The sequence below is a fragment of the Lithobates pipiens genome, unplaced genomic scaffold (genome assembly GCF_037356315.1).
Source record: "Lithobates pipiens isolate NorthernLeopardFrog02 unplaced genomic scaffold, aLitPip1_a1.2 Scaffold_22, whole genome shotgun sequence".
NCBI lineage: Eukaryota > Metazoa > Chordata > Amphibia > Anura > Ranidae > Lithobates > Lithobates pipiens.
In genome coordinates this window covers 208319371-208342890 of record NW_027507784.1, presented here as the reverse complement: position 1 = coordinate 208342890, position 23520 = coordinate 208319371, and the positions used below count along the sequence as shown (strand labels likewise).

General features: G+C 42.6%; 1 protein-coding gene across 2 annotated transcripts in view; it reads right to left on the bottom strand.

Moving 5' to 3' along the window:
* The window catches only part of ABAT (4-aminobutyrate aminotransferase), a 375139-nt gene that overhangs the window by 170567 nt on the left and 181052 nt on the right, over positions 1–23520 (bottom strand). For both annotated transcript variants that reach the window (XM_077448835.1, XM_077448834.1), the window contains exon 3: positions 15926–16023. In XM_077448835.1, coding sequence (XP_077304961.1) covers positions 15926–16023 — 98 coding nt within the window. The remainder of the gene's footprint in view (positions 1–15925; positions 16024–23520) is intronic.

Here is a 23520-nt window from a genome sequence, read left to right as displayed (position 1 = left end):
TGGAGTGAGCGAATGAGCGACCATTGCCTTGCTGCTTAATGGTTTGTCTGAGAAGTCGATGGCCATCCTGGTTATGTGAGTTTTTTTATATTCACATAAATGACCTCCCAATGTTCATGTTTTTCTACGTTGTCATATATCAATCTGGGTGCTGACTCAGTTATGTTCCCTAGCCTCTCCATATACACACTAGATTGAACCATTAGTACTAGATATATCAGTCAGTGGTTTGTTTGCGATAAGCGGAGATATATGGGGATTTTGGATTATATTTTTTGAATGTTATAATTTTATTGACATTTTGATATTATATTCAGTTGATTGATGGATATATAGGTGTTTGTGTGCTGAAGTGGCCAAGCTTATTGGTTGTCAAGTTTAAAGTGACCCACCCACCTTGTACTTCCATTGGGCTGCCATTCCGCACACATCCTGCCTTTGATTACTGACCCCACCCTTTTATAGGCGGGCTAGTTATGGGGTATTTTATAAATCAGACAGCAATGTGGAGGGTTCCAATATGCCCCTGTTGAAGACATATGTTGTCGAAACGCGTCGGACTTGCATCTGGCACCCCACATTCTCTCTTTTAATATTTATTTTCTGTGATCACATGTCATAATTTTGTTTATTTTTTGACTTTTTAAATAAAACCCAATGGTTACCCTCTGACCTGCACCATTTGGAGCTTTCTTTTTCCTTTATATTTTTTGTGGACCACCTTCCACATTTGGGGTCGGTACCCCAAATGCGACCAATCTGATCCTGACACTCAGAGACGCTTCGAGAGTCGTTCACCACAGTCTTTTAACATCGGAAGCCTCTCCAGTACCCATTCGGACTACCACTAATCTACCTTTGGCTCCACATGTGGACCCCAAGCGCTGTTGACTCAACCGTCGTATGACAGATGAGTCCATCTTCTCTGGTAAGAGTATTTCACCTATTCTTTGAAATCACTCCAGACAAGCCGTTTTCTTTGGTTTCACCTGATTTGTGGACTCCCTGATTTCCTTATGAGGAATATCTACCACAACATCTCCCCGATTTCCTTGTGAGGAATATCTACCACAACATTTGTGCACCAGTTAATATATGTGGACTTTTTTCACTGGGACTCACTATTTAGTTATTAATATTTTTAGTGTTCACAGTTTTCTTGTTGCATTTTCAGCACATTCACATTTTGTTTTTTGTAACCACATAATTCATTTATGTATGGTTTTGTTACAAACATCCAGCGCTACACTATTTGTTACTTTTTATTCACTGAACTTTGTTTGAAGTGTTGGCAGCTGTTTTGAAGTTTTCAGTACTTGTTTGTTATAGCGCAGTGTTTTTTCTTTAAATAAAGTGCACAGTATTGCTGAGGGAGTTCTTTTGCAGACTGCTGGCGAGACTTGTAGTTCCACGGATGTGAATCTACTTCTTCACAAGCATCATGCAGCTGAACTCTGGGGTTTGTTTGTTGCCTGCGCTGTAAGGTTAGTACTGTATTACACTCACTTATAAGGAGGCATCTACAAGTGCTATATTTCTTCAATTAAGCAGTTATCAACATACCATTTATTCTCAGTTATTTCTTCTTCTTTGCCTTGTGGATTACAAATACTGCAGTTTAAACTACAGGCTAACTGAAGATATCTGGAGTCAAATAACTTTTACCATCTTCCCTTTTCTGCCAAGCACTGCTGTTCTACTTGTAGTTTGAACTTTAAATTACAATCTAGGGGGAGCCATTGAGTACGTTAGACATTACATTGTGTTATTGCATGTAAGGAATATCGTACTGCAATTTGGTGTGTGTACTGAGGAATTGGTGGGCAGGTGTTTAATATAAGTGTTGAAAGATATTGAATACTTATCCCATTGTACACACCCGTTTACCTGTACTTCTAGTGTGATTATAAAGTTAACAGTTCTTCCTATCTAAATTAAGTGATACCAACTGTCAATTATTGCTTGAGTTATTCATGGTGTTATTGTGTTCCATTATTCACTCTAGTAAACTTTGAGTGGTTCAGTGACATTGTGAGAGTCTCTCATTGCTAACATCCTACAACAGAATGGAACCCAAAGTGTTAGAGGATCTGCAGAGTCGGGGTAGCCAGTGGGGTATAGCATCAATCAGCTACCCTCACGGGGCTAATAATAATAATAATAATAATAATATATATATATATATATATATATATATATATATATATATATATATATAATGTATTCAAACTCTAGGTGGGTTGCTGCCTCTTTATCCTGGTTGTATAGGCTGGAACAATGTCAAGGTGGACTCCTTGTCCTCCACCAATATCCATTAAAGCATTTAGGTGTCCTTTTATGAAGCAGTGAAATCGATTCACTGCTTCATTCTCCGGCATTCACAGAGGAGATCTTTCTCCTCTGTATGCCAGTTTATAAAGCGGAGTAGATCGCTTCACCCTTGGAGGAGTGAAGTGATCTACAAATGCTTCTAACACTGGAGAACGGCCCCTACTACTGGAATCTCATGAGACTTTACGAGATTATAGTACTAGAAATTCACCGATACACAGAGATGTCAATTTATTAAGCAGTGATAAATTATCACAGCTCAATACACTGACACACGGTGTGATTAATGTTAGTAAAATAAAGAGTCCCCCTACATAATATATACATGTATACACACACACACTTTATATATACATGTATATACACACACACTATATTATATATATATATATATATATATATATATATATATATATATATATACACATATACACATATATACACACACACACACATACATACACACATAAATATGACAGGGGGACATGGTTACAGTGTTGGGGGGTCTGAACGAGGCATAAGGAAGTTAATCATCTTCCTCTTTCCTCCTCAGATCCCCCCACATTCTCTCTTCACTCCCCGATTCTCCACCTCTGAGCTGGTGAATCGGGGAGTGTGAATTCTGACACAGATCGCCAGTGAAGCGCTGAGATCCCAGCTTCATAAACTGGCCGTTACTGTGTCATTCAATGAGGATTCTCAGTGTGTGGAGATAATCGGCGGGAGAACAAGTTCAAACACTTCTCCCCCGATTATCTCTGGTTTATAAACCGTTTATGGGCTGTGATCAGCGGCGATCCTTTGGATCTCCACTGATCACTGCTTCATAAACGGACACCTTAAAGCATAAGGAAGGGACATGTTCTCCAAAGAAAATAAAACTTTACTGAATCTTCAGGTCATCAGGTCATCAAAGTAGCAGCTCCTGTATACAGTTGCGAGCATCCCTGCTCTTCCTCAGGCTGTGTGGCTTTGTGTGAGCATTCTACCAACACCTCCCTCTTTTATAAAAAATTTAAACACAGGTAGATGTTATCTCCCGTGCTTCCAAAATCGAAAGCACATGGAGAGAATTAACCCCATGTTCAGTTTATCTTTGTTTCCTACCCATTACCACCAAATGGTTCTGACACAAAAGTAATTACTTAAACTGCAACATTGTGTCAGAAAAAATATATATATATATACACAGGCAATAAATGCCTAAATAAGCCAGATAGAAGAGTATGAGATGGATGCAACATTTCAGCTCATGATGTCCTAATTACGCATCAGTAATAAATATAACACATTTTTCATTAATACATGCATAAAAATGCAATCAACATATAATCCACAACTTCCAATCGTGATTTAATGATATTTTCATCCTTGTTCGATTGTAAAATTACACCGTTCCCATATCTGTCAAGATGCGATTTTATCTGAAAATAGAAAATGCAATAAAATCGCTAACCATGTCATCATAAAAAAAGAAGTACAGAGGGGGCGTGGCCTGATCTGGCATGGCGACGGACTCATAGCTCGTGAGCTCCAGCCGCCACAGGGAGACTACTTCACCTGTTGGAGGTACTGAGCTGTTTAACCGAGCGAATTCAATGGGGACCGCATCGAGGAACACATCGGCCTCCAGTTCTCGTTCCGCGAGGGAAACTACCGGCCCTCAGCAATATAACATTCCTGAAATGTTTCGGTCCGGCCGGGGAAACATGGCGCCCGCGCGCACCAGCCCTCCTCCCTCACAGTCACAACAGCAACCGCTGCATACGGCCCCTCGGCAGCTCTCCCCACACCGCAACCCACATCAGGCTGACAATAGTGATGTCATTCTTCTTCCACAGCCTCATCTGAACATCCAGGATCTGCGTTCAGTGGCTGAAGACATTAAGGGGACATTAGCAGCAGCCATAGCTGAACTTAGGCTGGACCTGCACGCATTACATGATAGAGTGCAGAGAGTAGAGCAAGTGACTGACAAACATGACAGAGCCCTGCAATCAGCTACCACATGCATTGACTCTCATACACTTCAGATGAGAGATATGCAGAGGCATTTAGAGGACCTTGATAATAGAGGCCGCCGTCACAATCTCCGGGTCCCTGGCTTGCCTGAATCTATCGAAGGAGATCGGATAGCCCAGGCGGTCACTGGCATCTTCAATGACCTCCTTCAAAACCCGCCACAATCCTCCATTGCCATGGAAAGAATACACCGTGCCCTGCGCCCAAAGGGCAGAGAGGGTGACCCCCCTTGGGACATTATTTGCTGCTTGGTGGACTACAAGCTCAAGGAAGAGATCCTGAAGCAAGCAAGGAGCAGGCAGCAACTCCTCTACGAAGGCACACAGGTACAAATTCACCAAGATCTGTCAGGTATCACTCTCCAGCACAGACGAGACCTGAGACCCTTATTGAACACTCTGCGGGAGAAAGGTATCCCCTACAAATGGAAATTTCCATTTTGCCTATCCGCCACTTCGCAAGGACGTACTGCCCTCCTAAAAGTACCTGAAGACATTCCCCACTTTTGCCATGCTCTGGGGATCCCGGTGACACCGGTACCTGACTGGTACGCCGCCTTCAGAGGCAACGCTTCCCTAACAATGGATTCCCCCCCGGAACCAATGGAAGCTTTGAACTCCAGGCACCGTAGGAGACGTTCTCCCTCCACCTCTAGGAATGATCGAGACACCTACCAGAGCCAACGTTCCTATAATGCGGCTTCTTCACCCAGATCCCGGCGGGCTCGCAGGGATCGTTAGTATGCTTGGTGGGCCCTTCCACTTGAAGCTTTTTCAGTGACATCTCTCCCATCAGGCAATGCTCTTTGACTAAAACCCCAGACTGCCTTCAAGCTTTAGTCCTTTAACTTTTACCCTCCCCTACTGTGACACAGTTCACCTGCTCAGAATGGCTCCGGTTGGGACCTCAGGCTAAAATGGCATGCTATAGATGTCTAGATGTCCAACATTCCTGCATACAAAACAATCGACAAGACATTTCTGTGACCCCACTGGTTGAAGTACATTTTAGTTACCTGCTTCCAGCAGGAAGAAAGACACAGTCCATGCAACGAACGATTCCGGGTTATTTCAACATTGGCTCTGTAGCCGTCATCGTGAGTCTCTTACTGTGGCCTCGCCCAACTAAGAGGGGTTGGGGGTCTACCCACTAATCCCTCCTGATTTGATCACCCAATCTTTGACCGGTGAATGTGATATTGCAGGATGTTACGAGTCCTCCGTGTGCTTCTCTGTCTCACTGCCCCCATGGGCTCACCGCCTGTTGTACTGTGCATGTGCGACAGAACAGCACAATTATTCCTACTTGCCCCATATGAGCTCTTGTCTCTTAAGTACATTCTGGTTTTAGTCCTCCTTACGGCCGAAACCTCCTGGTTCTCTTTGTTGAATGGTTACAATGTTCTTTGTTCACTTATGCTGGCCACATGTTGTTACACCCTCTCCCAGCAGGCCTAAAGGTGGCTGGAAGGGTCCTTGGTAGACCCATGAGGGAGGACAGCTCACGCAGCTGTGTCACCTCCCGGGCCTGGGCTGATAGAGGGTCCGGCCATCCGTGTGACCCCTTGTGGCCTCTCAAACTTTACGTTGGTAGTTCAAGTTATGTATATCTAGGTCTGGTTGATGCTATGTTTTCCTTAAGGCTGCACTGTTATTTCCTTACTCCCTTAGTGCTAGCCAACTCCCCTATTTCTCTGGCACTCTTTCCCCTTAGGCATCTCCTACCTCCTCGGAAGCCCTCTATTCTACTCCTCCCTGTGGTGGCGATTGGCTCGGACGCTCATAGGTGACCCACATCCACCCACCGCTGCCAGTACACGGGTCAACTCCCAAACAGTGACGTGTTCCGCGATCGACTCCCTGAGGGGATTCGGTCACGGTCCACTTTCTGTACCACTTTCTGTACCCCACCGATTAAACATATCTAGGAGGTTGAGGGGAATAGTTTCCCGCACCTCATCGGTCTTTCTCCAGTGACTTGACTACTACGCTCTTACTTTTCACACACCCTTCTCTACACCTTAACCCACAACTTCCCCACGACTATGTCTAACCCAGTGGACCCTCCACTCAACAATGTTTCCCCCTCAGTCCCACCACGAACCCAAATACTTAAAATAGGCTCCATTAACATCAGAGGACTAAACGTCCCGGAGAAGAGGTCAAGACTTCTACATCATTTCCGGCATTCCAAGACACAAATAGCTCTTATCCAGGAGACACTTCCGTACTGATACAATCCCCAAGCTTAATAACAAATATTTCCCAGTGGCCTTCCACTCCGCTAACGCATTGGCGAAGTCGAAAGGGGTGTCTATTCTCCTTTCGGCAAATTGCCCGCTCCAGGTTACTGATACCTTGTCAGACCCTGGTGGAAGATATATATTTATTAAAGGCACAATTCATGGCAGATCTCTCACGATTGCTAACATTTACGCCCCCAACGTACAACAGGTGCCCTTTTAACGATCGACTCTTCACCTACTTACAAATTTCCAATCTGGTACCCTAATTGTCGGGGGAGACTTCAATGTCCCACTCAACCCTATCATTGACACCTCCAACGGCACCTCTTCTTTGACTTACCGTGCACTTCGTGCGATCAAACTACAACTCAGCAATTTACTTCTGACATGACATGACACTTGGCGCACGCTTCACCCCTCAGTTAAGGATTACTCCTTTTTTTCAGCCCCCCACAACAAATATTCTAGATTGGACTATCTCTTCATAACTCAACAAGATCTGACACACATATCCGCGGCCTCCATTGATCCTGCTATACTGTCTGACCACAACCCTATCTCCTTGACTCTGCAGTTACCTACCTCGCCATCACCTGCCCCCATATGGAGATTAGATAGCTCCATCCTTACAGACCCGGAGAATACAGCCAGACTGACGCAATGCCTTACCAACTACTTCAGAGAAAATCCCGCCGACACAATACCTCCGACCTCTGTTTGGGCCGCTCACAAATGTGTCATAAGAAGTGAAATAATCTCTATAACAGCGCAACGAGGTAAACTTAGAAAGTAACGTTTTTTGGATCTATCCGCACGCATACGCTCACTCGAACAGGCTCATAAAGCATCCCTTGCCACATCCCTACTCACAGAGCTGAACCAGGCTAGGGAGGAATTGTTAGAAGTGATCACTGGCACTTTAAAACGTAAATTTGCGCTGACACAGAAGCTCTTTTACGAGTTTGGCAACAAAGCCGGCAAACTCCTTGCGAGGGCTCTGCAAACAAAAAAAGCTGCGCGGACGATACACTCTGTGCGGCGCCCAAGCGGCGGCTCTGCGGTATCGAACAAGGACATTTCCACACAATTTGTTCAGTATTTTTCTAATTTATATAACCTCCCGCCCAACGAACAATCTGACTGTGAACCCGACCGTTCTGCCACTATACTCCAATTTCTAAAATAATATGGCCCCACTCCATTCTCCCCAGATGAAGCTGCAACACTAGATGCCCCCTTATCGGTAGAAGAATTATGCGCCGCCCTTCAACAAATGAAAATTGGTAAAAAGTCCAGGTCCCGATGGCCTATCCATCAGTTACTACAAATCCTTCCACTCTATCCTTCTTCCCCACCTTGCCAAAACCTTCAATGATCTCTCATCAGATTCCTCGGCCCGCAGGGACATACTTGAAGCACATATAACCCTCATTCCCAAACCAGGCAAGGACCCCCTCCTAGTCTCCAATTATCGGCCAATTTCGCTCCTTAACGTGGATTTAAAACAATATGCCAAAGCTCTAGCAAATCGCTTGCTTCCCCTTCTTCACGATCTAATCTCCAGAGACCAGGTAGGCTTTGTCCCGGGCAGGGAAGCGCGGGACAACACCATAAAAGCCCTAAATGTGCATCATTGGTTGACCAAAACAAAAACACCTGGTTTCTTGCTTTCCCTGGACGCGGAGAAGGCGTTTGACAGGGTGGCCTGGGATTATATGGAGGCCACCCTCAAAGCTGTGGGAATACCTTCCCACCTGTTAAGTATGATTATGGCCCTGTACTCAAACCCGACGGCTAGGGTCAGGGTCAATGGTTCCCTGTCGGGCGCCTTCTCCGTGTCCAACGGAACCCGTCAGGGCTGCCCTCTCTCCCCAATAATTTTCATCCTAGTGATGGAACCCATGCTCCGCAAATTGAGAGAGAACCCGGCGATTAAAGGAATTGATATCTCCTGTAAACAGTATAAAGTAGCCGCGTACGCAGACGACGTACTACTCTTCCTCTCGGACCCTATAACGACGATCCCGAATCTCCTTGCCGACTTTGCCCTATTCAAACGCTTATCTCACCTTCAAATCAACTTCGATAAATCCAGGGCCCTGAACATTACACTGCAGCCCTCTATAGTAGAACAATGCAAGAGTAATTTCCCATTCGGTTGGGAAACGCAGGCACTATCATACTTGGGAATTAAGATTCCTTCCCGCTTGTCTGACATTTTCAACTGCAACTTCTCCCCTTTACTACAAGCGATTCAAGGGGATCTTGCAAAATGGCACCTAGGCTCCTTCTCCTGGCTGGGCAGGATAGCCATACTAAAAATGAATATCCTTCCTAGGATCCTTTATCTCCTCCAAGCTATCCCCATTAAATTACCGTCTACGTTTTTTGCCTCATATAAGAGGATTTGTAGAGACTTCATATGGGCCTTCAAGGCCCCTAGGTTGAGCTGGGACCGTATGACACTACCCAGGACATGCGGGGGCCTTGGACTCCCAGACCTCCAAAAATACCACTGGGTGTGCCACCTCACCAGGATAGTGGATTGGCACAAACATCATCTTACCAAAGACTGGATTCATCTAGAAAACTCCTTTGCGCCCCCCTCATTGCCCATTGTCCCTTGGATCTCGCAAAAATCACAGCCCCTGGCCCTCACCTCCCATCCACTCATAGGAGCTACTCTTGCTATCTTCAAGCAAGCTTGCAAATCATTAGCATTAGTCCCCGCACCGGGCCCCATGACACCCCTGGATGAAAACCCAGACTTCCCGCCGGGCCTGTTACATAACGACCCAAGCACAAGAGACTATTCCCTCCATGCTAGGGCCCGGGATTTCTTTAGCAACGGCACACTGATGTCCCACTCTTCAATGACTGAATCCATGCCGGCTTTTCATATCCCTCGCTTTAAATACTTCCAACTTAGACATTTCTTACTTGCCTCCAAACCTCCACTTCCCTGGTATAGAGAGCTTACCACATTCGAGCAGCTATGTACAGGCTCTGAAACACAAAGTCACTTGATTTCCCAAATTTACTCGCTTTTGTTCTCCCAACATAAGATCAAAGACGATAAATTAATCCAACAGTGGGAATCTGACCTCTCCATAGCTCCCACCCCCGCTGAATGGGAGAACATCTTCACACTTATGCACAAAGGTTCGGTTAATGTCTCCACCCAAGAGAACAGATATAAACTTTTTTCCAAATGGTATAGGACCCCTGACAAAACACATTGTTACCACCCTTCAGTGCCACCAACATGCTGGAGATGCCATGCAGCCCGTGGCACTCTCCTCCATGTTTGGTGGGATTGCCCTTTGATTCAACCTTTTTGGATGGCAATTCACAGACATATATCCCACATCACCACTTACACCCCACCCTTTTCACCGGCATACTACCTTTTACACTACACTTCTGTGTCCTCTCGCAAGTATCGCAAATCCCTATCCATACACCTTGGTAACGCAGCCAATCTCTGCATCCCCGCCTTCTGGAGAAACACGACCCCCCCCACTGTCAATGACTGGATCCGTAGGGTAGACAAAATTGCTGATATGGAGAAACTGATCCACCAAGCGCACGATAATCCTACCAAATTCTCTACGACCTGGTCTTGCTGGTTACACTTCAGATCGACTCCCTCTACGACCTCACCTCCCGTTCTGGTCTCCCCTACACCCCCCACATGACGAGCCTCCCCGTTAAGGAATCTCGAAAACTCCAGATGGTCCTTACAAACCCTGCATTTCTCTACCCTCGGGAAGGATATCATATCATGGGTTAGCTCTTATTCATAGTCACTGGATCCCCCTCACCCCCTTCTCTCAAAAAAGACATGTAGATTGGTCCCACATTACTGTCCACGTAATAGCCTGTCGAACTAACTACAAGACATTCCCCCCGCCGTTCACAGCAAGCTCCCGAAAGGGGTGTTCGACGGGCGGAAGAGACTCGGACAGTAGTGAGTCCAAGTGTGAGTCTTACCAGTTCTTATATAAATACCTTTCTTACTATACCTTGGCCTCTCCTGCTGCCCTAGCTTAATGTTGACATAAATTGTAACTAGCACTGAATCTTTGGGTGGTAATAACATCTGACCTTCCGGTCGGTGAAACGTTCCTATTTTTTCATTCCCTTTCACCTGTTCAGATACTCCAGACAGCTCCTCCATCACAGCCTTCTTTGTATACTGTTCTAATAATTTAGGAGGATCCACCCCCAGGTTTGCTGCAGGTTTATCCGTTGGCCTTGTTTTGCCAATAAATCAGAATAAGGAGTAACGTTTCTGTAATACATACGTGTTTCTTTCTTTCTGAACTTATTTGATCTTTTTCAATGCTCACCATCTAAACCTGGATGTCTTGATTGTTTATTGACTTTTTGACTTTCTGTTGTTCAATGTCTAACATGTGTAAAACCAATAAAACATTATATGAAAAAAAATAAAAATAAAAAATAAAATAAAAAAAAGAAGTACAAATCGTAGTCACTATTAATTCTATCTGGGTGGAGGGATTGCAACCTATTAATCCACCAAACCACTCACTGTCTGAGTCTCAAAATTCTATAACCCCACTCTCCTGTCCTGTCTCCTGTCCTCAAGCACCATAAACCTTAGGTCTGAGTCCTGGTGTCCTTCCTCTAAAAAGCGTCTTGAAATTGGCAACCCTGGGTTTTTCAATCTTATGGTGCTGCGATGCTGTGCGATTCAGTCTTTTATCTTCTAAGTAGTCTCACCAACATACAATAATTTGCACAGACAGGTCAGAATATAGATCACATAGGAGGATTGGCATGTAAAATATCCTTTTATTGCAACCTTATCCCCATTTTGAGGATGGACATAATGGTCACTTTTTAAAATGAGTTTGCACTGAATGCAATTCAAGCAGGGAAAGCACCCTTTCCTTTTCTTACCAAGAAAGGTAGTTTTAGATAAATGTTCTCTTGGTCTATATTCTGCTCTCACCAGTGCCTCTCGCAACGTTTTGTTCCTTCTGAAGGCTTTAAATGGCGTTTGTTGGAAGACCTCAATCTGTGGATAGGAACGTTTTAAAAAGGAGCCAATGCTTTTTGATGACTCTAAAAACCTACTCGCTGTAACTATGAAATTGCATCAGAAACGGTAGTCGTCTCATCTGTGGTCTATGTTTCACTGAAGACCATCTCCTCCTGTTCTATCTTCTTTATTTCTTGTGAGATAATATAATTGGGATATCCTCATTACTGAAATTTAGAGCACATCTCCTTCATTATTTTGTTCCTCAGTTTCATTACTAACTATTCTCCTGACCCGTAACAGTTGGCTTCTTATAATAGAACGAAAAACATGAGGGGGATGAAAGCTGTCATACACTAATAGTTGGTTCCTGTCTGTAGGCTTGATGTACAAATCGGATTCCAAACGATTATTATCAAAGTAAATCCTAGTATCCAAAAAAAGAACCAATTTACCCCCAATATTGATTTTAAATTGAATCTCATGAGAAAAATGGTTTAGCATTGCATCAAAGGTAAGTAGCGATTCAATGTTGCACTGCCATATAGCAAAAATGTAATCTATATAGCACCACCAGGTGGCGCAGTGATTTTTGAATAAATCATTCTGAAATATATACCCTGTGTTCAAAATCATTCATAAATGTACAGGCATATGGCGGGGCAACATTCAAACCCATTGCAACTCCTTTCAGTTGCACAAAAAACTGATCCCCAAACAGGAAGTAGTTTTCTGACAGTAAAATTTTAAATAATTTCTCAAAAAAGAGAAATTTGCATGTCTGAATAATTGTTACATCCTCTGATCAAATCTATCATCACATCAATGCCAAGTTGATGCGGATGAAAGTATACAAACTAGTGACAGCCCAAGTGACTAAAATCTTGTGCCCGAGACATGGCGGAATCTCTTTGATTTTACACAAAAAGTCATTAGTGTCCCTAATGTATGCTTTGGTGTTCTTCACAAGGGGTGCCAAAATTTAGTCTAAAAACTGACGTAGGAACAAAAATAGAATCACGCCCTGACACAATGGGACGGCCAGGTGCGGAACAAACGTCTTTGTGAATCTTTGGTAAAGTATACAAAACAGGAATTCGGGTATGGGTAGGTAACAAAAAAAAAAAAAAAAAAATCAAAAAAGGTCACGGGTGATAATCCCATCTTTTAAAACATGGTTTAGAACACTTTCCAGTTGCTTCCCGATTTGCCATGTAGGATCATTCGGCACCTTTTTGTAAACAGTTTGATCATTTAACGGACGTAGGATTTCATTTTCATACAATTCTGGGTCCATCACCACTACCTAGCCCCCTTTATCTGCCGGCTTCAGTATAATGTCCTCCCGTCGGCTAAGATTCTTCAATGCTGATTGTTCTGTGTGTGACAGATTTGACACGTGATCTCTATAATCAATATGAGAGACCAATTCTTTTATTTCCCTGGTAACCTCTTTCACAAAGGTTTCAACAGGGGCATAGGTAGTGGGTGGTACTGATTTACCTTTAATTCTTAAACCCAAAGATTGACAATTCAAATGGATGGGATTAATAGGGACTATGATTTGTACTTATTTTTATGATGACACGGTTAGCGTTTTTATTGCATTTTCTATTTTCAGAAAAAATCGCATCTTGACAGATATGGGAACGGTGCGATTTTACAATCGAGCGAGGATGAAATTATTATTAAATCACAATTGGAAGTTGTGGATTTTATGTTCATTGCATTCTCATGCATGTATTAATGAAAAATGTGTTATATTTATTACTGATGCGTAATTAGGACATCACGAGTTGAAATGTTGCATCCATCTCTTTCTCATCTATCTGGCTTATTTAGGCATTTATTGCCTGTATATATTTTTTTTTTTTCTGACACAGTGTTGCAGTTGAAAGTGGAGGGCCACCCTAAAAAAAAAAAAAAAAAAGCATTATTATTCTTAAACAAAATAAAAAAATAAAAACATTTGAAATAAAAAAAATGTTTTACCTGTCCAGAAATCCCTGTTGCTAGGCAATCTTCCTAATCTGCCTTATTCCTGCTCCTCGTGATCTTCTCCCCTCCTCCACGCTGTCTTCTGGGTAATGGGGCGTGTTCTGGGAAGTGTGTGTTGCCTAACACAGCGTGTCCTATTCACAAGGCGCCCCACGCATGCGCAGTAGGAAACGGGCAGTGAAGCCGCAAGGCTCCACTGCCTGTTTCCCTTAGTTGGAATGGCAGCGCTGGGACCCGAGAGCCGAGGGGCATGTCAGCCTCGGCGGCCGACATCGTGGGCGCTCTGGAAAGTATTAAAAGTCAGTTTTTTTTTTTAGGCCATTTTGGTGGTAATAGGTAGGAAACAAGGATAAACTGAACATGGGGTTAATTCTCTCCATGTGCTTTCGATTCTGGAAGCACGGGACACGCGTGTTTAAATTTTGTATAAAAGAGGGAGGTGTTGGTAGAATGCTCACACAAAGCCCCACAGCCTGAGGAAGAGCAGGGATGCTAGCAACTGTATACAGTAGCTGCTATTGATGTACATTATCTGACAACTTTGATGACCTGAAGATTCAGTAAAGTTTTATATGCATTGGAGAACGTGTCACGTCGTATATATTATATATATACACACACACACACACACACACACAGTGGCGACAAAGTATTCAGACCCCCTTACATTTTTCACTCTTTGTTATATATTGCAGCCATTTGGTAAAATCATTTAAGTTTTTTTTCCTCATTAATGTACACACAGCACCCCATATTGACAGAAACACAGAATTGTTGACATTTTTGCAGATTTATTAAAGAAAAATTGAAATATCACATGGTCCTAAGTATTCAGACCCTTTGCTCAGTATTTAGTAGAAGCACACTTTTGATCTAATACAGCCATGAGTCTTTTTGGGAAAGATGCAACAAGTTTTTCACACCTGGATTTGGGGATCCTCTGCCATTCCTCCTTGCAGATTCTCTCCAGTTCTGTCAGGTTGGATGGTAAACGTTGGTGGACAGACATTTTTAGGTCTCTCCAGAGATGCTCAAGGAGTTGTTGTGAAGCCACTCCTTTGTTATTTTAGCTGTGTGCTTAGGGTCATTGTCTTGTTTGAAGGTAAACCTTTGTCCCAGTCTGAGCTCCTGAGTACTCTGGAGGTAGTTTACATCCAGGATATCCCTGTACTTGACCGCATTCATCTTTCCCTTGATGGCAACCAGTCATCCTGTCCCTGCAGCTGAAAAACACCCCACAACATGATGCTGCCACCACCATGCTTCACTGTTGGGACTGTATTGGACAGGTGATGAGCAGTGCCTGGTTTTCTCCACACACACCGCTTAGGATTAAGGCCAAAACGTTCTATCTTGGTCTCGGACCAGAAAATCTTATTTCGCACCATCTTGGAGTCCTTCAGGTTTTTTTTTTTTTTTTTTTTTTTTTTTTTTTAGCAATCTCCATGCGGGCGTTCATGTGTCCTGCACTGTAGAGAGGCTTCTGTCGGGCCACTCTGCCATAAAGCCCCAACTGGTGGAGGGCTGCAGTGATGGTTGACTTTCTACAAATTTCTCCTATCTCTCAACTGCATCTCTGGAGCTCAGCCACAGTGATCTTTGGGTTCTTCTTTACCTCTCTCACCAAGGCTCTTCTCCCCTGATAGCTCAGTTTGGCCGGATGGCCAGCTCTAGGAAGGGTTCTGGTCATCCCAAACTTCTTCCATTTAAGGATTATGGAGGCCACTGTGCTCTTAGGAACCTTACGTGCAGCAGATTTTTTTTGTAACCTTGGCCAGATCTGTGCTTTGCCACAATTCTGTCTGAGCTCTTCAGGCAGTTCCTTTGACCTCATGATTCTCATTTACTCTGACATGCACTGTAAGCTGCAAGGTCTTGTAAAGACAGGTGTGTGGCTTTCCTAATCAAGTCCAATCAGTATAATCAAACACAGCTGGACTCACATGAAGGTGTAGTGTCACAGCAAAGGGTCTGAATACTTAGGACCATGTGATATTTCAGTTTTTCTTTAATAAATCTGCAAAAATGTCAACAATTTTGTGTTTTTCTGTCAATATGGGGTGCTGTGTGTACATCAATGAGGAAAAGATGAACTTAAATGATTTTAGCAAATGGCTGCAATATACCAGAGTGAAAAATGTAAGGGGGTCTGAATACTTTCCATCCCCAATGTATAATATATATATATATATATATATATATATATATATATCTATATCTATATCTATAATCTATACACATATACATACATATATACATACATACATACACACACTCTATATCTATCCATATATTAATAAATTTTACTATTATTAACTCACTTTTGATCGTGGTCCTGGGACCTCTGTCTTCATTAGTGGACCATCGTATTCAAAATCAACATTCTTCTTGGCAGCAGCTTGACTGATGTATCGGCAACCTGAGAAAGAGGTATGTCACTACAATTTTATGCATTGAATGAAATTCTGAATTTGATATCAAAATTTGAAGATGTAAAATAAAAAAAAATTAAAATGAGACAACTTTTAACACAAGGGTGAATTGTCACTTTGTTTACCATAACACAAAAATTCTTAACCACTTGCCCACTGGGCACTTATACCCCTACCTACTCGGGCCAAATTTTCAGCTTTCAGCTTTCAGCGCTCTCGCATTTTGAATGAAAAATTACTCATGCAAAACTGTGTACACAACTGAAATTTTTGTCCTTTTTTTTCACACAAATAGAGCTTTCTTTTGGTGGTATTTAATCACCACCTGTTTTTTTATTTTTTGCGCTATAAATGAAAAAGAAAAATGTTGTAAAAAAAAAAAAATGCATATTTGTTTCGGTTATAAAATTTTGCAAATAATTTGTCTTTATACATTTTGGCCAAAAGTTATAATGCTACATATCTTTGGAAAAAAAAACAAATAAGTGTATATTATTTGGTCTTTGTGAAAGTTAGAGATTCTACAATCTATGGTGGCAATCATTGAAAGCACCAGAAAAATAGAGTATGGATGAGTCTGGCAGCGGCATTCACGATAGATTGAAGAGGGGATAGGTTGCAGAGAGGTAGACAGGAGGGCATTAAAATCGTCAAGGCAAGAGATAACAAGGGAGTGAATAGTTACATAGTAGGCGAGGTTGAAAAAAGACACAAGTCCAAGTCCAACCATGGAGTTGCCCACATCATTAAATTTGTTCAGATCTTTTTGCAAGGTTTCCACATCCTGCAGAGAAATGATTGCCCTGTTTAGCTTAGTATCGTCGACAAATACAGAGATTGAACTGTTTACCCCATCCTCCAGGTCATTTATGAACAAATTAAATAGGATTGGTCCCAGAACAGAACCCTGGGGGACTCCACTACCCACCCCTGACCATCCTGAGTACTCCCCATTTATCACCACACTCTAAACTTGCCCTTGTAGCCAGTTTTCAATCCATGTACTCACCCCTATGGTCCATGCCAACAAACCTTATTTTGTACAGTAAACATTTATTGTGAACTGTCAAATGCTTTTGCAAAATCCAGATACACCATGTCTACAGGCCTTCCTTTATCTAGCTGGCAACTCACCTCCTCATAGAAGGTTAGTAGATTAGTTTGGCAAGAATGACTCTTCATCAATCCATGCCGATTACTGCTAATGATACTGTTCTCATTACTAAAATCTTGTATATAGTCCCTTATCATCCCCTCCAAGAGTTTACATACTATTGATGTTAGGCTAGCTGGTCTGTAATTCCCAGGGATGTATTTTGGGCCCTATTTAAATATTGGTGCTACATTGGCTTTTTCCCAATCAGCTGGTACCAATCTAGTCAGTAGACTGTCAGTAAAAATTAGGAACAATGGTCTGGCAATTACTTGACTGAGTTCCCCAAGTACCCTCGGGTGCAAGCCATCTGGTCCCAGTGATTTATTAATGTTAAGTTTCCCAAGCCTAACTTTAATTCTGTCCTCTTAACCATGGAGGTGCTTCCTGTGATGCGTCTTGAGGATAAACACTGCAGTTTTGGTTACTACAGTTTTGGTTACTGAAGACCCCCCCCCCCCCCCCCCGAATCCCTTGTGAAGACTGAGGAGAAGAATAAATTCAATACCTTCACCAGCTCCCTATCCTTTGTAACCAGATGTCCTTCCTCATTCTTTATAGGGCCAATATGGCCTGTCCTCCTTTTTTACTATTTGCATACTCAAAGAATTTCTTGGGATTCTTTTTCTCCTCTCCTCTATGTGTCTTTCATGTTCAGTCTTAGCCATCCTTATTGCACCCTTACATTTCTTGTTGCATTCTTTATAAAGTCTAAATGCTGATGATGATCTTAGTTGCCAAGTTGCTTAGTGATGTCAACAGTTAGAAAGGGGCGTTATTTGGAGATGTTTTGATGTTTTGGGGGGGGGGGAGTCTGCACAATTTGGACAGTAATTTGATTTGGGGCTGAAAGGACAGGTCAGAGTCTATTATTACAACCAGTGCCTTGGGGGGTGGGAGACTGATGGTTGTATTATTGATCTTGATGGAGAAGTCGGGGCATGGGCTGGAGGAAAAAGTACGAGCTCAGTTTTAGAAACATTGAGCTTGAGGAAGTGGTGTGACATCCATAGATTTGTAGGTTATCAGCATGGGAGTTTATGAACAGACCAAGGGAGGAGGTGCAAATGGAGAAGAGAATGGGTCCAAGGACAGAATCTTGGAGTACCCCTACAGAAAGAGGAAGTGGAGAGGAGAAACAGTTATAGGTCACACTGAAGGAGCACTGTGATAGGTAAGAGGAAAGTAGAGTCTTGAAGGCCAAGAGAGTGGAGTTTTTTTTGAGGGGGAGGAGATGGTCAACAGTCTACTTATAACACTTTGTTGAGGCACTATAGGGCACGGATAAGCACTGTAGTGGCACTGATGTGGTATGGATGAGCACTGCTCAAGCATGTATGTGGCACAGATGGGACATGGATGAGCACTGAGGTGGCATGAATGAGGCACAGGGGAGCAGTGCTGCAGTCCCCCTCCTCTACTCGCAAGCTGTACCTATCAGCCTACAGCGTGCAAGGAGAGAGCTGAACCGGACATGTGTCATTGAACGGAGCGGTCGCGTGGTAAAGGGCCGTAGTCATTGGCCCTTTATCCCGATCCGTGATGTGCAGATCAGCATGCTTTAATGGCACCTCGTATGTACTGTGATGTTGTGATTCCCATCCAGGCACATGTGCAGGAGTGATGTCATAGCAGCCTGGCCATTCAAGCAGGCAAAAAGGCAGAACCTGGAAGGAAGAATGGGCGAAGATGGAAATGATTGGGACCCGTGACACCACAGAGCTGAAGGACACATCATGACAGGTAAGTCTGTCATAATGTGTTTGTATGCAGAGCTTTATGACTAGGGCTCCTTCCACATGGGTGTCATAATTTACTGATTTTACTTGCGACATCCATCTGCAAGGAGCCAAAAATTGTGTGCAAAGACCCAAGTAATGTTGAGTATAGGCGAGTAAAGGTGCGTGAGCGCGTGCGCGCGCACACACACACACACACACACACACACACACACACACAAAAATTCTTCTGCATTGCCGCTATTGTAATATATTTACATAAACATGCTTTTAGATGAATAAACACGTTTATGCAAATAATAACTGCACTCAAAATAAGATATACATTTTTATTTTACTGCTCTGTACTCACTGTATTACTGATCTTTACTCAGTTGTATGCAATGTCCCATAGACAACAATGCATCTCATTTCAGATCAGTAAAAAAAAAATCTGCATTTTTACTCCATTTGCAAGAGGCCTTAAAACTACAGGGGGACTTTTCTAACTTTTAATGTATTTACTACTAACTTAAATTGTATTACATTTTATTAAATTGATTAAAAAGATATGGGAAGTATAGATCTAGTGAATTTAATCATTTAGGTATGTTATTGTGAGTGGATTTTATTAATAGGCTATTTCCAGGTTGAACAACAGAAAATGCAAGCTGGGTGAAAGATACACGAAACAGAGTATATATTATAGTCCTCACACCAGTACTAAGAATAAGCAGCATACTATCATACTGGACAAAGGAACAGCTCATGTGGTGGCAATACTGTCATTGTATATGAATCCATCTGCATTTGACTACTACAACTGCAATATGTGACAGTGATGACTCGGCATTTTATTTAGTTTTGGACAGAGTATGAAATTCTATAAAAAAAATAAATAAATAAAAAACTTCATAAATTGCCAGGCTGCTGACAGAGCCCAGATCTAGCCTTTTACAGTACAATTACAGCATTTTACTTCTTTAGGACTCATGCATATGTTCGCAAGAGGGTTGTAAAGCATTGATAGTAATTTTCTGCCCGGGTGTCACAGGTGCAACATACAGCCCACTGCTAGCAGCCAGTCAAAATCAATAAAAGAATGAAACACAGGAGTAGTGCGCAGATACACTCACATTTGAACAGTATTTGCACATAGGGATGTAGGTGCTGTCCTTCTGAATAACGGTATTTTTTTTCCACTCACCATAAAATCCCTTACTTAGTGTTCATTGAAGGATGCAGCCCAGTAATATTCTTGACTGTGGGGTGATGGCCCCCACCTTCAGGACATTAGGATGAAAAAATAAAAAATAAATCACACAGCACTGCCTATGGGCAGTCCATACTGGAGGCTAACCCCCCCCAACTGCTATAGGCATCTCAGATAGGTAGAAAGCAGTACAGAAAGGAACATGAGAGGGAAAGTCCTTTAATGAATTTACAGAAAGGGATATTACGGTACGTGGAAAAAAATATCCTATTTGCTCTTACACTCATTAAAGGACACAGTCTGATAATATTCTTGACCATATGAATGTCCAAAACCAGCAACCAATGAGGGATGGGAAAACAGAACACACAACCCACCAGAAAAAAAAAGCCCCAGGAAGAAAACCAGACCCTACAACCGCAGTCTGCAACAACACGAAGCCAAAACACACAACTGAAGATGCCAACGGTAACTGTGTAAAACCCAGGAGCAGCTTCGCAACCTGAGACACCAACGCTGGATGCTTAAAGTAAAAGATGCACAAATCTCCCTAGTAGAGCGTGCAGCGACAAGAAAAAAAAAGGGAGAGCCTAACCCCCTGAACAATGGCTGTTCAAATCCAACATAAAACATATCAGTACAGCTCAATATTACATTCAATCATTAGTCACCATTACTCTAGGTGTGGTGTGGATCCCGCGCATGGAGGTTGGGGAGATGGCATAAACGCCAAACTCTTGCTCCCACATCTATGCGAATATAACAGATAATATATAGTGTTTCCCGCTCACAACTATGAACCATCATGAAGGAGGTGGAGTTATTTAGGAGTTTAGATTAGAAAGGTGCTGTCGCTTATTCAGATTCTGTTACACCCATCTAAGCCGTGGCTGGTTCCTCTAACCATTTTGACCAAACTTTCTGGTATTTCTGGGGACAGCCTCTGTTGGAATAAGTATCCTTGTACAGCGGTAGGTTCTTGTTCACCATCTTCTTCCAATAAGCGATCGCAGACGGAGCCGACATTTTCCAATGGAGTGCAATACTTTTTCTGGCATAAAACAGTAAAAGGCTCACCATGGTGTGTCCCGAAACAGTAGGAATCAGCTGTTCAACAAGGCCCAACAGACATATAGATATAGAAAGCTGCAAGGGGACATCGCTGATTTGACGGATACATGACATTACTTCCTCCCAAAACCCAGTAATAGCTGGACAGGTACAGAATATATGTATGAAGTCCCTGGGTTCTTCCACATCTCCAGCATTCCGAGGAGAGGCTGGAGAATTGCCCACTTTAAAGTAAATACATTTTGTTGCTTTAAAACCTGAAATTAAGACAGAAAACTGTTCTTGTTTTATCCAGCTGTATTAACGCAGTGTAACTTATAACACCCATATGACAGATATAACACCAACATGTCAGAAAAAAAATGAAACAAGATTCAAAAACAGCATCACTGAGTTGGAATAAGGATCAACCCCTTCCTAAAAATGACTTGTAACCTCAATCAGGTGTAGTGAATCACCTTCTCAATGGCCCATTTGACTTTCAACTTATCAGCGGTTGTCACTTTGATTAGCTCAGCCTAAAAATAGCTCTCCTGGAGCATTTCAGTCCCCAATAGTGCAACTGAAGCAATCAACTATGGGTGGCAAGGCACGTTCAAAAGATATCCGGGATAAAGTCCTGAACAGGCAGAAGTCAGGAGATGGATACAAATTTCAAAGGCTTTATCAATGCCTAGAAACAGTGAAGTCTATTAGGAAGTGGAAGGTATTTGGTACAATACAGTCCCTCTCTGGATAAGGACGTTGCTCCAAACTGGATTAAAGAGCTAGGGGAAAACTGGTCAGAGAGGTTTCCTAGAGGCCTACAGCAACTCTGAAGCAGTTGCAGGAATTTATGACAAAGAGTGGTCATTGTGTGACAATATCACAAATTCTCCACACATGTCACTTATATGGGAGGGTTGCAAGAAAAAAATGGTACTACTCAAGAAAGGCCACATGCACTCATGATTGAGCTTTTGCAAAACCTTGAAGATTTTGAGGCCACATGGACAAAATAGGATTTTTAAAACAGCTTACCTATAAAATCTTTTTTTCTTTTGAAGTACATCACGGGACACAGAGCCATAGTAATTACTATGTGGGTTATAGTCCACCTTCAGGTGCTGGACAAGGGCAAACCCTAAACAGGAAGTTGACTCCCTATACAACCCCTCCCACTACTGGGAGTATCTCAGTTTTGTAGAAAAGCAATACATGTGTATACTAGAAAGAGGGACGGGACCTCTGTGTCCCATGATGTACTTCAAAAGAAAAGGAATTTACATGTAAGCTGTTATAAAAATCCTATTTTCTTGAATCGTACATCACGGGACACAGAGCCATAGTACTTATGTGGGCTGTCCCAGAGCAATGCCAACTGAGGGGAGGGAGACAAGCAAAATAGGGTACCATGAGAACAGAGGATTTATACCACTGCCTGCAGTACACTGCGCCCAAAGGCGACATCCTCATGTCATTTTACATCCACCAGATAGAATCTGGTAAATGTATGGATTGAAGACCAAGTTATGGCCTTGCAGAATTGAGCCATGAAGGCTTGGTGATGACTGCCCACGAAGCCATGAAGCCCTATAGGCGTGCATTTTGATTTTAGAGGGTGGAATCTACCTCTTAAACCACAAGCTCGAATGATTACTTGTCAAATCTATTTCGAATAGTAGATTTCAATGCTGCCTGTCCTCATTTAGGACCTTCAGGCAAAACAAACAAAACATCAGTTTTTCGAATCTGAGCAATCGCCTTTAAGTGGGCATTGACTGCTCTCGCCACATCAAGAGAATGTAGTGATTTTTCTTCCAAAGAACAGGAAAAATGAAGGTAGAACAATATCCTGGTTTAGATAAAAACCTGATACTACTTTTGGTAAAAAGTTAGGATGAGGACGCAATACTACCTTATCCTTGTGAACAATAAAAATATGGTTCTTTACAAGAAAGAGCAGCCAAAACTGATACCCTTCTTGCAGCTGATATGGTTACCAGAAAAAAATTGTTTCCTTGTCAAAAAAGGACCAAGGGAATATGTCGTATTGGCCCAAAAAAAGCCAGTTTTGTAATGCCGACAAAACTAAATTCAAGTCCCACAGGTTCAGGGGTTACCTAACCGAAGATTAAGCCGTGTTAACCCTCAAATAAAGTTATGAACTAAAGAGAAGACCGAGACCTTTCCTTTTAAAGCACTCAAGGCCAGTTTTATTTCTCACCCCATCTGCAGAAAAGTCAAGGACGCTAGGTTGAGAATCCGACCTAGATATTCTAGGTAGTCGAATGTGGTGACCATACTTTGGTCTAAGCAGGCTACCGACTGGTCTAACGAGAACGGATTG